At 52.0% G+C, this 15,192-nt stretch overlaps 2 protein-coding genes across 12 annotated transcripts in view; both read right to left on the bottom strand.

Moving 5' to 3' along the window:
* The window catches only part of PBX4 (PBX homeobox 4), a 56,350-nt gene extending 48,581 nt beyond the window's left edge, over positions 1-7,769 (bottom strand). For 4 of the 9 annotated variants that reach the window (XR_015166419.1, XR_015166418.1, XM_086408129.1 and 1 more), the window contains exon 1: positions 7,488-7,767. Coding sequence is in view for 3 of the 9 variants with exons in the window: in XM_086408129.1 (XP_086264255.1) it covers positions 7,488-7,639 (152 nt within the window). In the remaining 6 variants the exon portion in view is untranslated. Of the gene's footprint in view, positions 1-7,487 lie in introns of all 9 variants that reach the window. The other 5 variants (XR_015166423.1, XR_015166421.1, XR_015166422.1 and 2 more) reach the window with 2 other exon arrangements.
* A 3,189-nt stretch (positions 7,770-10,958) lies between these two features.
* On the bottom strand, positions 10,959-15,121 carry LPAR2 (lysophosphatidic acid receptor 2). Of its 3 annotated transcripts, none has more exons than XM_086408134.1 (4): positions 14,355-15,121; positions 14,008-14,239; positions 12,631-13,372; positions 10,959-11,854 (listed from the first exon to the last, which is right to left on the bottom strand). In XM_086408134.1, exons 3-4 carry the CDS (start codon positions 13,370-13,372, stop codon positions 11,541-11,543), a joined length of 1,056 nt encoding a protein of 351 aa, XP_086264260.1. In that variant the 5' UTR covers positions 14,008-14,239; positions 14,355-15,121; the 3' UTR covers positions 10,959-11,540. The 3 variants fall into 3 exon arrangements, with proteins under 3 accessions (XP_086264260.1, XP_086264258.1, XP_086264261.1); XM_086408132.1 differs by having other exon boundaries at positions 14,008-14,168; positions 14,355-14,972; XM_086408135.1 differs by lacking the exon at positions 14,008-14,239 and having other exon boundaries at positions 14,355-14,488.
* Positions 15,122-15,192: the final 71 nt, after the last annotated feature.

Raw genomic sequence — 15,192 nt, 5'->3', positions numbered from 1 at the left:
GTTCTTACTCAGGTCCAGTTCCTCTTCTAGAAGCTCAGTGAAACCACCCACTTCCTAGGGTTTTTGGGAGATTTAAATGAGAGACAGAAATTATGGCTGTCGTCATCATCATCAACCACTGTATTCTGAAAGAGGTGCTCAGTGCTGTGCTACGCTTAGTCACTCAGGCGTGTCCGACTCTTTGCAACCCTAGGGACTGTAGCCCACCAGGCTGCTCTGTCCATGGGATTCTCCGGGCAAGAATATTGGAGTAGGTTGCCATGCCCTCCTCCAGGGGATCTTCCCAACCCAGGGATAGAATCCAGGTCTCCTGCATTGCAGGTGGATTCTTAACTGTCTGAGTCACCAGGAAAGTCACACTTTCACTTAAATGACCAAAACCTGCTCATTTATGAAACTTTTCTGAATCACTCACATATTGCTTTACTTACTGATAAAACCACTTCAAAAGGGATTTTGCTGTGATCCTAGATAGCTTCAGGAAATCATTTTAAAACCAGCAAAGTCCAACTCTTGGGAAAAGTACACCAAGGGCAGCAAGACTTTCCCTTGGCACTAGACCAAGTCAAGCTCAGTGCGGTAAGCTAGGAGCAGAGCTAAAGCCTGCAAGCAGGCTAAGGGCACAGACTGCCAGGCACCAAGTCGACCTGCATTTACAGAACCTCCCTAAGGGTGGTGAAACAGAAAACTTTAGCGCTGAAATTTTACTTCCCGGGTTTGGACTAATAGATCCTCTCTTGCTAATGCTATCTGGCTTTAGGAAATTACGAACCATAAATTCCTCTTCTGACTCCTTGCATTCTTTGACGGGTGTGCTGAAAGGCTGAATGCTCTCTGATATGCACTAACATGCTTACTTCTAATGGTCTGTGTTCCCATATTTAGTATCCCAGAGGTACCGAGACAAGAGCCACACCATTCATTTGACAGCACATGCCTCGCCATTTGAGTAAGTTCTAAGAATAGTCAAATTTATGTCATCACCATCTTTTAATATTCAGAACTTAATCCATATTATAAGTAAAATCTGCAGAAATACTGGAGGAATTAAGCAAGTCTTACAAATTTTGACCAGTAGAAAATATCTTACAAGTCATAGAAGTAAAAATCAAATTAAAAATTGTTTCTTCCTAAGGAAAGCTATGAAGGTCCTAATTGAAGTGTCCGTTATGTTGCCTAAAAGCCAACCTGTAAATATAACCTTTTTAGTTTCAGGTACACCACTCCATATGCCGTATAGCTAGCTCCTAACACATGTATAATAGTGATTTTTTTTTAATCATATAATCTCATCTGTTGCATTGTAATCCCTTTTAAAATTTTCATTTATTAATGAATTTCTTATTTGGCTGCATCAGGTCTTAATTGCAGCATGCAGGGTCTTTTAGTTGTGGCATGTGGGATCTAGTTCCCCAGCCAGGGATTGAACCCAGGACCCCTGCATTGGGAGCACAGACTCTTAGCCACTGGATCACTAGGAGTCCCTCTTTGTCATATTTCATTTGTTATATTTAAAGCTTTTTTGCCCTAAAAACCTGAGTACCATTCCCCACTGGTCATTTGCTATTATACTCAAATTCTACAAACTAACACAAATTTGAGCTGTGGTTTTATAGACTGCTGCTGCTGCTAAGTCGCTTCAGTTGTGTCCGACTCTGTGCGACCCCATGGACTGCAGCCTACCAGGCTTCTCCATCCATGGGATTCTCCAGGCAAGAACACTGGAGTGGGTTGCCATTTCCTATGTACAGGAAATATTAGAAACAATGCCTGGAGCCTCTAAAACCTGATTTCCTTGGACTGGAAATTAAACAGACCCTGAAACAACAGGGCCCCATCCCCCAGATCAAAAGTATCATCTAGTGGGGAAAACAATCAACAATTTTCTGATTTTTATTTGGTTCATTTCTAATTTTCTTTCTATATTAAGTAGACAAAACAATGCTAATATGTGACTCTTGTGGTTAATTTCAAATTCCTTATGCCCACACACAATTTGGGCTCAAAAAATAATTTCCATTTGTCAGATTAACCATCTACTCAAGGAGATCAAACCAGTCAATCCTGAAGGAAATCAACCCTGAATATTCATTGGAAGGACTGTTGCTGAAGCTGAAGCTCCAAACTTCAGTCACCTGATGTGAAGACCCAACTCATTGGAAAAGACCCTGATGCTGGGAAAGATGAAGGCAGGAAAAGGGGATGACAGAGGATGAGATGGTTGGATGGCATCACTGACTCAATGGCTGTGAATTTGAGCAAGCTCTGGGAGATGGTGAAGGACAGAGAAGCCTGGGATGCTGCAGTCCATGGGGTCGCAAACAGTCAGACACTACTTATCGAATGAACAACAAAACAAGGTAAAATGATCCGTGAAAACTGAAGTAAGTGACACACTCTCATCCCTACTCTTTTTTTTTTTTCATTCCTACTCTTGAGAGTCCAACCTCTCCAAGGGTGGTCAGGGATCAGCACCCTTGGGAGATGGTTAGAAATGTGGACTCTTTGGCCCCACTGGGACCTGGCACATCAGAATCTGCAACGCAACAGGATTTCTGCAGAGATCTGCTGCAGGTGCAGCTGAGAGACGCATTGCTCTAAAGCACAGTTGTCTGGAAATTTCTGCAGTGATGGAAACGTTTTTTACCTTCATTAATATAATAGCTATTAGCCACATGTGGCTACTGAGTACTTGAGATATAGCTAGTGTGACTGAAGAACTGAATGTTTAATTCTATTTACTTTTAATGCATTTTATTATTTCTAATTATTATTATTTTTTTGCTGCTCTGCATGGCATGTGGGATCTTAGTTCCTCAACCAGGGACTGAATCTGTGCCCCCTGAAATAGAAGTGCAGAGTCTTAACCACTGGGATGCAAAGGAAGTCCTCAATTTTAATGCATTTTAATTTAATTTATGGCAAGGGGCTACCACAATGGACAGTGTAGCGAGTACCTGCGTTTCCTTGCAAGCAAATGGTCAAGAAGTGACCACAGCAGCCAAATCTGCCAATCTGGCAGCACAATCCTTCTATCCTTCCAACATGCAAAATGACTTGAAGGCCAGTCCTCTTTAGCTGCTTCTCCCAGAACATCAGGCCTGAAGCTGGGCCTCTAGGGTGACACCGCTGACCATTCTACTTCCCTTTTTTTTTTTTTTTTAAGGTCAGAAGTGGATATATTTAGATTCAGAGAGAAGTACACTCCACAGACAGAGTGCGGGCCATCACAGAGGGCAAGTGGCGAAATTTGGCGTGGTTAGTTTTTATAGACTACTTTTGCTCAGGTTCTTGACGTCTCATTGCAGAAAGAATTCAGTGAGAGACAAGTGATAGGTAAGAAGTAGGTTTATTTAGATTCAGAGAGAAGCACACTCTGCAGACAGAATGTAGGCCATCACAGAGGGCGAGTGTGGCCCCTTTTTATTAAATTTCCAAAACTCACCTGTCAGCTTTCCCAGGTCCAGAGTTTTCACCCTGACTTCTTAGGAATCTCACTACTAGACAAAAAGTAAGTCCATCAGCCTTTGATGACTGGCAGCTTTCAGACCCCAGGGCACCTGAAGCCTGAGGATTCTCAAAGGTGTGGTATACAAACACAGTGTTTGGGGCCATGGTAGTGGGGTGGGGGACCCAGAGATTGCACCAGACTTTCAAAGGGGCCCATGATTCAAACACTGGCTAAGAACTCTGGGAGGAAGGAAGAACTTTGGAGCCTGGCAGTCCTGACAAAAGAGGCTTCAACCCGAATCTGGCAATCTCATAAACCTTTCATAGAGGGTTTCAAAGGTATTCACAAAGGCATTCAAAGATATTCATAAAGGTATTCAAAGGAAGCACATGAAAAAACTACGTAAACTTCAAAATGTAAAATGTACTATTATAAAAAATAAGGCTATACGTGATAGAGCGATATACTCAGAAAATCTTTGGCAGATGAGAGAACATTTTCTGCCTTCCTGGTTCCGTATAAGAAATGAATGAGGACATGGTCAGTGAAAGGTCCAAATCAGAACCTGTAAAACTCTCCAGGAAAACCTCAGGGTATCACCCAAGAAAGTCAGAAGATCATTCAGGGAAACTGGTTATCCCTCACACAGGAAGTCTCCAGCTGATGAGGGCTGAATTTCAACTAAGACGGTGCATTCCAAGGTCCCCGGTGTCCACCTACTATCTGTGTAGCCGGAAGGAAGAACAATACACAGTTCACTGTTCAAGACTCCATCAAGCTGAAGCCATAACGACAAAATGAATCACACACAGGCACATGGAGCTGCCTTCCTAATAACGTAGAAGGGTGTAAGAAAAACCCAGGTTTGAGGAGGACAGGTGTGCTTTCCTTCTTTAAACACATTCAATGGTGACAAAGTGGGCTTCCCTGGTGGCTCAGTGGTAAAGAACCCGCTTGGCAGTGCAGAAGAACTGGGTTTGATCTGGGGGTCAGGAAGATCCCCTGGAGAAGGAAATGTCAACCCATTCTAACGTTTTTGCCTGGAAAATCCCACAACAGAGGAGCCCTGCAGGATACAGTCCATGGGCTGCAGAGTCAGGTATGACTTAGCAACTGAACACGCACGCACGGACAAAGCCGGTTGAGAGGGCGTCAAATCTGAGATGAAAAATTCTTTCTTGCCAGCCAGTTGAGCTAAATGGACTCCAGGGGCTATGAAGGGGTTGGCAGGGCACAGAGAGAGCGCAGGGTCAAAATGACTCAGAAAGGTCTCACTCAGTTGGCCAATCAGGAAAACACAGTTTGCTCCCCTGCCCAGGTTGATAATCTACCTGGCTGCTGGGTTTACTATGAGGAATGAAGTTAAAGTGTTAGTCGCTCAGTCATGTCCGACTCTTTGCAACCCCATGGACTTCAACCCGCCAGGCTCTTCTGTCCACAGAATTCTCTAGGCAAGAATACTGGAGTCAGTAGCCATTCCTTTCAAGGAACAGGCCCACCCAAGCTGTGTTTCTCCGAAGTGGAGTAAGTGGCCTGCCCACTAGAGGACTAAAGACTGGTGTCTGGACTTGGGTGACTTTTAGGGCCCTGAATTCATCTAGAGGCTACGCAAGAAGCAGATCAGATGTGAAGCTCCCCAAAGTCTCAAAATAGAAACCCCAGCGCTCTTTCTACCGCAGAAAGAAAACAGGAATCAGCTACTTAACAGCTATGTGGTGGTAAAGCAAGTACCATACCCTCCCTTTTCAGTTTCTTAAGCTTCAAAGAAAAAGGACTCTCTGTGAGAACATCAAGTAGTGACTGAATTCCATTCTAAAGCCTACCTAAGGGAGTTGAGAATCGAGATTGACAAGAGAAAAGCAGCAGCCTCGGGGCTGTGCTGGGGTGCCACATGCCTGAGGAAGGCCGTGTCTGAGCAGAGTTCAAGCTGCTTAAGCAGCTCCAGACCTAGAACAGAAGGAACACAGGTAACTTGGCAAACAAGAAAACACTGCTTCTGTGGTTCCTGGGTGTGAAAAGCCCGTTTTCCCTTTTCCCTAGCTCCAACCAATCCTTTCAGAATCTAAGTGCCACAAAACTCGACTGAATACTAGGTGCCAGGTATTGTTCACAGCCCTGGGAATACCAAGGAAAGCACAACAATGCCCTTGCTCTCAGACTGGCTTAGCAGACAAGGCCTCACAGAAGGGCACCCTCTCCCGGCTCAGCTCTTTGTGCCAGGAATCACCTCTATTCAGCACACTGCTGTTATGATGACTGTTATAAGTCAGTCTCCCCCACCCCTTACTTCTGAATGAGCTTATTATAAGAGAACCTCTTAGCCATCCTGGTGTCTGTAGCACCTAGCACACTGCCCCAGGGGGTGGGGGTGGGGGTGGAAGTATGTATATGTGACACTCTTAACTTTCCAGATAGAGGCCTTGAAACTGGAAAGAATTGACATGTTATAAGAAGCAGAGGAAAGAAAGTTTGAAGAATGCCTGCCACATCCATCTTTAACTTGCCTTCTCTGTTTCTGGGGCTGCTGTTCACCTGGCTTTGTAACCTGTCCTCCCTAGAAGGTTCTAGGCACTGTACAATTCATACCTCCAGACCCTGGTCCCATCCCCAGGGGCCCCAAACAGGTCCCATTCAACAAAACCTCATCTTCCAAAAAGTGCTTTGCTATTTTCTAATAATTCAAGCAGACCCCAAACACAATGGGCTGCCTTGTGAAGCACATTCTAACCAATCCTAGCTGGCTGACAAGTGGTAGGTGGAGGTGAGACATAAAAACCACTGATTTTCCCACTACACCTGAAATAAAACCCAGACTCCTTCCCGAGGCTTGTTATCCCCATGTGATCCTGGTTCCAGACTCTCTCCAATCTACTGGGGACTTTCAGTCCCTAGCTCTGCTTTCTTCCTGCCCTTTCCCACCCTGGGGCTTCTGAAGGTGCGGAGCCCTCTCCACCTGGCTTCCCACAGCTTTCCATCCCTTTACTTACAGTTTTTCTCACAACTTAGTTTTGTTATTATTTTCTCTCTCTCAAACCATTAGCTTGAGAACAGTGACTATGTCAGCACCCAGCTCTGTGCCCCACACATAGTATCTAACAAATATTCGCCAAATTAATTTAAAAAAAGGGGGGATCCTTTGTCTCCACTCAGCTTCCCCACTAACTTTTTTACTGGATCATTCCCAAATCAAATGACTGCTGCCGCTGCTGCTGCTGCTAAGCTGCTTCAGTCGTGTCCGACTCTGTGCGACCCCACAGACGGCAGCCTATCAGGCTCCCCAATCCCTGGGATTCTCCAGGCAAGAACACTGGAGTGGGTTGCCATTTCCTTCTCCAATGCATGAAAGTGAAAAGTGAAAGTGAAGTCGCTCAGTCATGTCCAACTCTTCCTGACCCCATGGACTGCAGCCTACCAGGCTCCTCCGTCCATGGGATTTTCCAGGCAAGAGTACTGGAGTGGGGTGCCATCGCCTTTCTCTTTATTCCCCAGTCTTATTTCCCACAACTCATTCTCCATTACCAGCCCCCCTAATTACCCATCTTCGTAAGTACCACCTATTTCATTCCGTTGTCCATTATTCACAAATCCTGTGTGTACCCACCTCTCAGCCCTTACACCCCTCATCTCCAAAACAATCATCTCCAAACCCCTTATCTCCAAAACAATTCCATAAACCTTGAAACCACCTTTCACCATAAACCTCTCCATCCACAAACTCTCCTTAAACTCATCCCTCTCACCTCAGGACGAGCTCTTAAAATCTATCACTCAACTGCTTAGCTCCATAAGCCCCCTTTGAATCCGTTCCATTTTAACCCCTCACGTCCCTTCGGCCTCAGAATCCGGCTTCAGTCCTCCTCAAGCCTCCCCCTCCCATGCGCCCTGCCCTCCCTCTCTCCGCCCAGAGACTCATAGCATCTCTCACCTTGCACCTTCCTCACCCCTCACGACCCCAGCCGCCCCGGTCCTGGCCCCTCGGCCCGCCCCCTCCAGAGAAGCGACTTTAGATGGCCCCCCGCCGAATCCGCGCCAGCACCTGGCCTGCGCCTCGTCCAGGCTCTGGTCGGTGATGGCCATGATCTGCTGCAGGACGTCGCCTGTGTTGGAGCCCGGTGGGGGCCCAGGCGGCGAGCGGCGCGGGGCAGGCGGTGGCGGCGCGGGGCGCGGCGGGCGCTGGGGAGCGTCCATGAGCTGCGGGTGCTCAACCAGGAGCTGGGGAGACTGGAGAGCTCGCGCGGACGTCGTAGCCAACTGCTGCCGTCCGTGCGCCCCGCGCGCACACTCCGGAGCCCCGCCCCTCGCCTCTGCCTACGGCCAACCGCCGCCAGGCAGGCGATGGCGCCCCGCCCAGGGACACGCCCTACTATCGCCCCCAGCCAACCATCGCCGCCCAAGCAGCCTCACCCCGCCCACAGACACGCCCCCACCAGCCCCTCTCAACGGCCTAGGACTCTTTTGGAGGTTGCTGAGCAACGGCGCTTTCCATTTTAACCTCCTCCCTCTTCCCTGCTGGCTCAGACCTTAAAGAATCCGCCTGCAATGCGGGAGACCTGGGTTCGATCCCTGGGTTGGGAAAATCCCCTGGAGTAGGAGAGGGCAATGGCACCCAACTCCAGTGCTTTTGCCTGGAAGATCCCATGGACGGAGGAGCCTGGTAGGCTACAGTCCATGGGGTCGCTAGAGTCGGACACGACTGAGCGACTTCACTTTCACTTTTCACTTTAATGCATTGGAGAAGGAAATGGCAACCCACTCCAGTGTTCTTGCCTGGAGAATCCCAGGGACGGGGAAGCCTGGTGGGCTGCCGTCTATGGGGTCGCACAGAGTCGGACACGACTGAGGCGACTTAGCAGCAGGGCATAGCAACCCACTCCAGTATTCTTGCCTGGAGAATCCCCATGGACAGAGGAACTGGCGGGGTACAGTTCATGGGATCGGACTGAGCGACTAAGAACACATTCTTCCAGCCGGAAAGGGCGACGCCGGTTTTGCTCTGCTTCGAGACTCCCACCTCTCACATCTCTGCCTTCCGCACTTCCTCAGAGCGACCGCTCCTGCTCAGAGCCAGAGCCCACCCCTCTCCCCTTTTCATAGGCTCCCATGTCTCAGAGCATCCCTCAGGAACCTATACATCTCAGATCCTAACTTCTCAGACACTCCACTCTTCCTTCAAGCCACCCTCTGTTTTCAAACCTTCCCTTGCCTTTCAGAACGGCATCAACACCCGCCCCCGCCCCCCGCCCGCCCCCCCCCCCCCCACACAATCTCCAGAAATCCTGAGCCCCAGACCCCTGCTCAGTGAGCTAGTGCGTCCCTCAGCCTAGGTCCCATCAGGTAGGTCACTGGGGCTTCTAGCCTCCTGGCTCCCCCTGCTGCAGCTCTAGTGTTCCATGGGTGGCACAGGAATATGTGGTGATGGTGGCTGGGAGGTTAAAACTGAGTGATTTTCTCAGTTGCACAAACCAATTCACCTTTCAAGATTCAGCTTAAGAGTGACCTTGCTTGTTTATTCATTCTTTCGCTCTACAGCATTCCGCTAGCACGGGAAGGATGCTTTCTGAGGACCTACCCTGTGATGCATCCCCAAATCAGAGTGAATCTTCACAGGCCTTTGTTTCTAGCTGTTAGGACTCCCACCATCGGAGGATTCTTGTGTGAGAGAAAAGGATTTATTATTGGACATAAATCACTTCTCCAAAGTCATGGGACCTCCTAGAGCCTGTTTGCTTTGGGGACAGATTTCTGACACAGGCTCAGAAAGGAACTTCAACTTCCGGGGAACATTTCAGAATCTTCTTCCCACTACTGTTGGAGAGGAAATGCAAACACCATCTAATGTGAAAACCACTACATGGTTTTCACATTAGGTGTGAAACAGAAGTTAATAGAAGTACTAGAACACGTGGGGACCATGGAAATGTCAGTGACTAGAGTCGTCAGTGACCACACGAAAGACCTGAAAAGTGGTTGGTAACTTTGGTGTCCTTCAGAGAATAGTGGTGGGGGGAGGGGGTTGAAAGCTATGAGTACCATCTGAGACAAAAAAAACCTGGTCACCTGGTAGACAGGAGAGAACCTACAGGGGAGGGAAAAACTGACGGCACAAGATCCCAAAGGAGACCAGAATTGTGTGGGTTAGAACCTGGAAGATGCTGATGCAACAGCAGCCCGCTCAGAGCACATGAAACAGAACTACCTTTGGAGACCACTGGGGGTGGTTCCCACCCCACAGGAATTGATCGACTGCCTCTGCATCTGGAGCAAATACTCCTGTCCAACAGGCACGGAGCTCCATGGAGACAAGGACTGCGTACTCATCTGTGTGGTAGAAGGCGCTGGCCAAGGTCATCACTTCTGGCAACTCAGGGCCCGGGCTCAAGGAACCACACTGCCCACCTTGGACCCTGGGATACCTAGCACCCCAGTTTATTCTTGCCTCCTCACAGAGCTGTTGTGGGGCCGGGAGAGTTTCCCAAAGGGAAACCCAGCCCCATTCCATGTAGAAAGACCTACATGTTTTTGGTTCTTTGGCAATGCATGCTTTAGTAGTTTAAGAATTTGGTCTCTGATGGGAGGCCTGGGTTCAAATTCTGGGTAGGTATGGAAGCAGAGAATCCAGATTCTGGTTCACTCTGTGCCTAGCAGATTGCCTCTATGAGCATCTGAGAGGGGGTTCATCATGGGCCTGGCACATCTGAGACCATAGAGGGAAGTGGGCAAAGCCGGGCTGAGCTTGTGACCAATTCCAGACTTTATGGAAAACTGAAGCCCTTTCTACAGGGGCCTCTCTAGCCCCCTCTGTGTCCTTCTGAAGCTATGTGACCATGGGCCAAATCTCAATCTTTTTGGGCCACTGTCCCCATATGAAAAATATGTATAATACCTTTGCCACAAGAAGCAGATGGTAATTAAATAATGTACATAAAGTACCCTGATGCTGGGAAACAGAGGGCAGGAGGAGAAGAGGGGACAGAGGATGAAATGGTTGGATGGCATCACTGACTCAGTGGACATGAGTTGAGCAAGCTCTGGAAGTTGGTGATGGACAGGGAAGCCTTAACGTGTTGCAGTCCATGGGGTCGCAAAGAGTAAAGTACATATCTGTGTGCCAGGCACAGCAGAGGAGCTTGAGAAATGGCAACTTTAAAATCGTGCATGCTGGTCCATGGACCCCACAACCCCTAGCCCATCTATTATAGGTAGGTGATAGAGTGGGCAATGGGATAGACACATCTGACTATTAACAACTTGGACTCAGACCAAAGGGCAAGCAGCAGGCTTACACAGGCCAGGAACCACTCTGGGCTCCAGAGGATGGAGACAGGCAGGTGGCAAGATGGAGGCAGGGGAACAGGTGGAGGAGACAGAGGACAAAAGGAAAGAGACCAAGCGGGAATGAGAACAGGGCCGAGGAGATGCCATGTTGAAGGATTCCAGCTCAGTCTGAGCCAAGGTGGACAATTCTGGGACACAGGGACAGACAGACCAAGCTGACAACAGAAGAGGCTTTGGAGATCTCAGAGTAGAAAAGTTTACTCCTTAAATCATGCCCTCCTTGTAGACCGCCTCAGTTCTCATGGGACAGGCAAGACCCCTGGAGGCTGCAAGGGGTCACAGACCTTTCCCAGCTCACACTTGGCACTCCCGTCTGTGCCCCTAAACAGTCAGCCTCAGGCAGACGGGGCTCCCATAGTCCGTCCTCGTCACCCTGCTTCCCCGGGCTGCATGGCCCGAGAGTCCTTGTCTCTCTCACATTTATCGTCTACACCACCACAGACAAGAAAGCAGTCCACAGGGGTTACCAGGCATGTGCAGAAAAAAAATAGAAAAGTGTCTGTTAAAAAGCCCCCCAACCTGAGATGACTTCAGAGCCCAATTCTTGCACCCCATTCAACTCTCTCCCAGTTGCATAGATGACCCTAACCCGCAGGCTCAGAGACAGGCACAGCTGTGTGCCTGGGTAGGGCTGGCAGTGGTTCATGCCATGTCAGACTGATGGTCTGCCTTTCAGTCTGGCCCGCAGGTGCATCCACAGTGGCCCGGGGCAGCGATGTGGCATTTGCTGTACCCTGCTGAAATCCAAGGTTAGCTAAAGGGTGGAGTCCATCAGGGAATGGCCATTCTCAGGAAGCATGATGCGAATGCCAGTGCCTGTGGGAGTGGAGGCTGTGTAGCGAACAGACTCGTGGGTAGATGGGCGGAGGCAACGACAGCAGAGGAGACGGCGAAAAGTGCGGCGCATCTCAGCATCACGGCAGGAGTACACCGCGGCGTTGACCAGCGAGTTGGCCTCGGCTAAGAGTAGGAAATACTTCTCCACTGCCAGGACGTTGCAGGACTTGCAGCCCAGACCATCCAGGAGCAGCACCACCTGGCCCGGAGTCCAGCAGACCACAAATGCCCCTGTGGGATACAGCCTGACATGAGCAGGGCCAGCTGTTGCAACCGCTCAAAGCTGGGGGGAATCTCTAGATCTTGGGCGACAGCTGAGCGGTTTACAAGGAAATGCTTCCTGTCTTGCTGCCTTTGCAGCATGATGGGCAGAATGGCTAAGAAGGGGAACCTTTCTCCGATTTGTCTGCCTTTCCTAACTGGGACATGATGGACAGGTGGAGTAGGAAATGGCAACTACAGTACTCTTGCCTGGAAACTTCCATGGACAGTGGAGCCTGTCGGGCTAGTCCATGGGGTTGAAAAGAGTCAGACATGACTGAGCATGCACGCACACAGTGGACAGGACCCTGGACACTGAAGATTCGTTAGTGGGAAGGAGTCACCGTGGGACTGGCCAGTTAGTTGGTGGGGGAAAAGGAATGATTGGGAAGAGCTGCTCTGTTTCTTGGGGGTGGTATGTGTCTTCAACCCAGACCATTCATTCTACATTTAACAGCTGAACTGACCCCATTACTCCTGGCTAAGAACCCTTAAGTTCCCACGGAACTCAGAACAAGCTATGACTCCTGTCTGTACCCTTTAAGGCTGTGCTGACCTCTCCTCACGTGGCCTTCTTCTGTCTTTGGGCTGGTCCTGTTGCAGCACTCACTTTCTGTTCCCTCTGCTTGGAACTCTTCCCTGGCCTCATCTCAGCTATCACTTCCTTGAAGAACATTCCCCACTCAAATCGTCCCCTCCCATCACGCTCGATCAGATTGGCAGTTGGGAAGCAGGGTACCACTCACCCAGGATGATGACAACAGTTTTGACCAGGTTCAGCGTTGTTTCACGGTAGCGGGGGTGGCAGCTGACATGCTCGGCCATGCGCTGCACTCGCCGCCTCACATAGAAGAAGATGCGGGTGTAGACAGCCACCATGAGCAGGAAGACGAGCAGACTGGACAGCGCCCAGACGGCGAGGTAGGAGCGGCTGAGCAGGGGGGCCATGCGAGAGCAGCGGTCCAGGGCACAGAGGCAGTGCCAGGAGTGGGCGGGCAGCAGCCCCAGCCCCAGCGCGGCCACCCACACGCCCACAATCAGCATGATGACCCGGCCTGGGGGCAGGCGGCTGTGCAGCTGGACGGCCATCACACTGCGGTGCCTCTCCACGGCAATGGCCAGAAGTGTGGCCACGGAGGCCGTCAGGCTCGTGTCCAACAGGCCCTGCCGCACGAACCAGCCCTGGAGTGACAGCCGGGCTGTGCGCGGGCCTGTGTGGAACATGAGGAAGAGGTAGGCCACACCGGCAAAGAGGTCAGCTGCGGCCAGGTTGCCGAGCAGGTAGTAAATGGGTTGGTGGAAGCGGCGATTGGAGGCGATGGCTGCGATGACCAGCAGGTTGGTCAGAAGCACCAGCACGCTGACAGTCAGGCCTAGCGCCACCACGACCAGATCTTTGGGCCGCCAGTGGGAGCTGAGCTCCTTGCCACTGTTGTTGTAGAAGAAGCCGATGGTCTCGTTGTAGTAGCACTGGCCCATGGTGACCATCTGGGGGCAGAGAAGGGGAAGTCAGTACAGGCAGTCCTTGGTGGAAGGACACAGAGGGGAGCAGCAGCCAGAGGGAGGGTTAAGACAGGAAGGGCAAGCGTCTCAAACTCAGATGAAAGTGAAAGCGAAAGTCCACGTATAGTCCACGGAACTCTCCAGGCCAGAATACTGGAGTGGGTAGCCTTTCCCTTCTGCAGGGGATCTTCCCAACCCAGGGATGGAACCCAGGTCTCCCGCATTGCAGGTGGATTCTTTACTAGATGTCTGACCACCAGGGAAGATGCCTCATGGCAAAGTGGCAAAGTGGACAGGGCTGACCTGGAAAGAATGCTCCATGAGTTGGGGGGTGGGCGGCTGTTGCTTAATTACAAATAAGCTTCTTGTAAAGATAGCCCCTGAATCAAATGACTGGGCAGCTTTGTTTTTAACTGAAAAAAGCAAAACAAAATTCATTTGCCCACCCGGGGCCAATCTGTAACCAACTTGTGTTGGGTGGTGGTGGGGGGCGTAGATTAGGGCAGGACAAAGGGGTGTGAGCCGTGAAAGCAGACAAGGGAGGGTCAGTTTGGTGTTGGGGTCAGTGCAGGGAGCAGAAACCAGCGGGCGTGTTCGCAGGGTGGGGCCACTGCTCGGACCTGGCAGGAGGTCGGTGCAGGGGTGTGGTGACCTGGGCGATCAGATTGGACAGTGAGGCAGCTCCATGAGTTGGGCGGCGGGCTTTGCTTTGCGCGCGAGTGCTCCCGAAGCAGGCGGTGCGTCGGGCCGCTCCGGGTGGGAGTGAAGACGCTGGCGGCCTCTGGGACAAAAGGGGCTGTCAGGAAGGCGGTGGCAGGCCTGGCCTAGGGGGGGGTGGGGGTGGGACCCAGGCTGGGGGAGGAGAAGGAGGAAGGAGAAGAGGGTGAGGCGCCTGGGCCCCGCGGGCACGTGCCGCGCCCTCCCCGGAGCCCGCGCGCACCCAACCCCCAGTCGATGCCGGCCTCACCTGAGCCGCCCGTCACGCCGCAGACTGGGCGGCCCTGCGCCCGAGACCCATGGCCGGGCGACCAGAGCGGGAGCAGAAGAGCGTCTGGCAGCGCCGGGCCGGAGCGGCCGGGGAAGGGCGGGAGGCGGGGTCCCGCCGCCACGCCCCCGTCGCGGCGTCCCGCCGCCACCACCTGGGCGAGCCCCGCCCCGTCCCCGCCACCTGGAGGAGCCTTGCTTCCGCGGCCGCGGCGGGGACAGGGGCGTCCGGAACCGCAGCTCCCCGTTTCCTCTCCGTCTCGCAGCCCCTCGGCCGCCCCCTCCACTTCCGGCGCGGGACCCCCGCCTCCTGTCCCCGCACACCTCTCGCGCCTGCAATTGTGGGCCTTCGCGGGGCTGGCCGAGAGTTCCCGCCGTGACCTGGCGCCGCCCGGGGCCGCGTCCGGGTGGTCGCTTGGTCCTCGTCCCCGCGCCGACCCTCCCCCGCCCGCTCCCTCGCGTCCAATCCGTCGCCGAGTTCCAAGCCACGCCCTGATCCGACCCCGCTCCCCACGCCCGGACCCCAGCCCCTCCTTGGCTTCGCCGGCCCAGAGCTACCGCTCGCCTGGCCCCAGCTGACTGTCCTGTCGCACTCAGGTTTCTCGGAATGCCTCCCTCCTCAGCGCTGTTCCCTGCCCGGCCCACGCCCGTGGCAGCCCTGGACTCCCACGTCCCAGAGCACACAGCCCTATTGTCTCGGTTATCTGCACTTTGTTTGATTTCGCAGGACTGGATCGCACGCGGAGCTCTGGGAGGGCCGGCCCGTGTGACTCAGCCAGGTGTCCAGGCCCAGCCTCTACCGCCTGTACGTGCTCGGCGGT

The sequence above is a fragment of the Bos grunniens genome, chromosome 7 (assembly GCF_055505025.1).
Source record: "Bos grunniens cultivar Pamir isolate PY7600 chromosome 7, Bosgru_T2T1.0, whole genome shotgun sequence".
NCBI classification, from domain to species: Eukaryota; Metazoa; Chordata; class Mammalia; order Artiodactyla; family Bovidae; genus Bos; species Bos grunniens.
The sequence above is the reverse complement of the archived record's forward strand: the minus strand, read 5'-3'. Positions and strand labels throughout refer to the sequence as shown.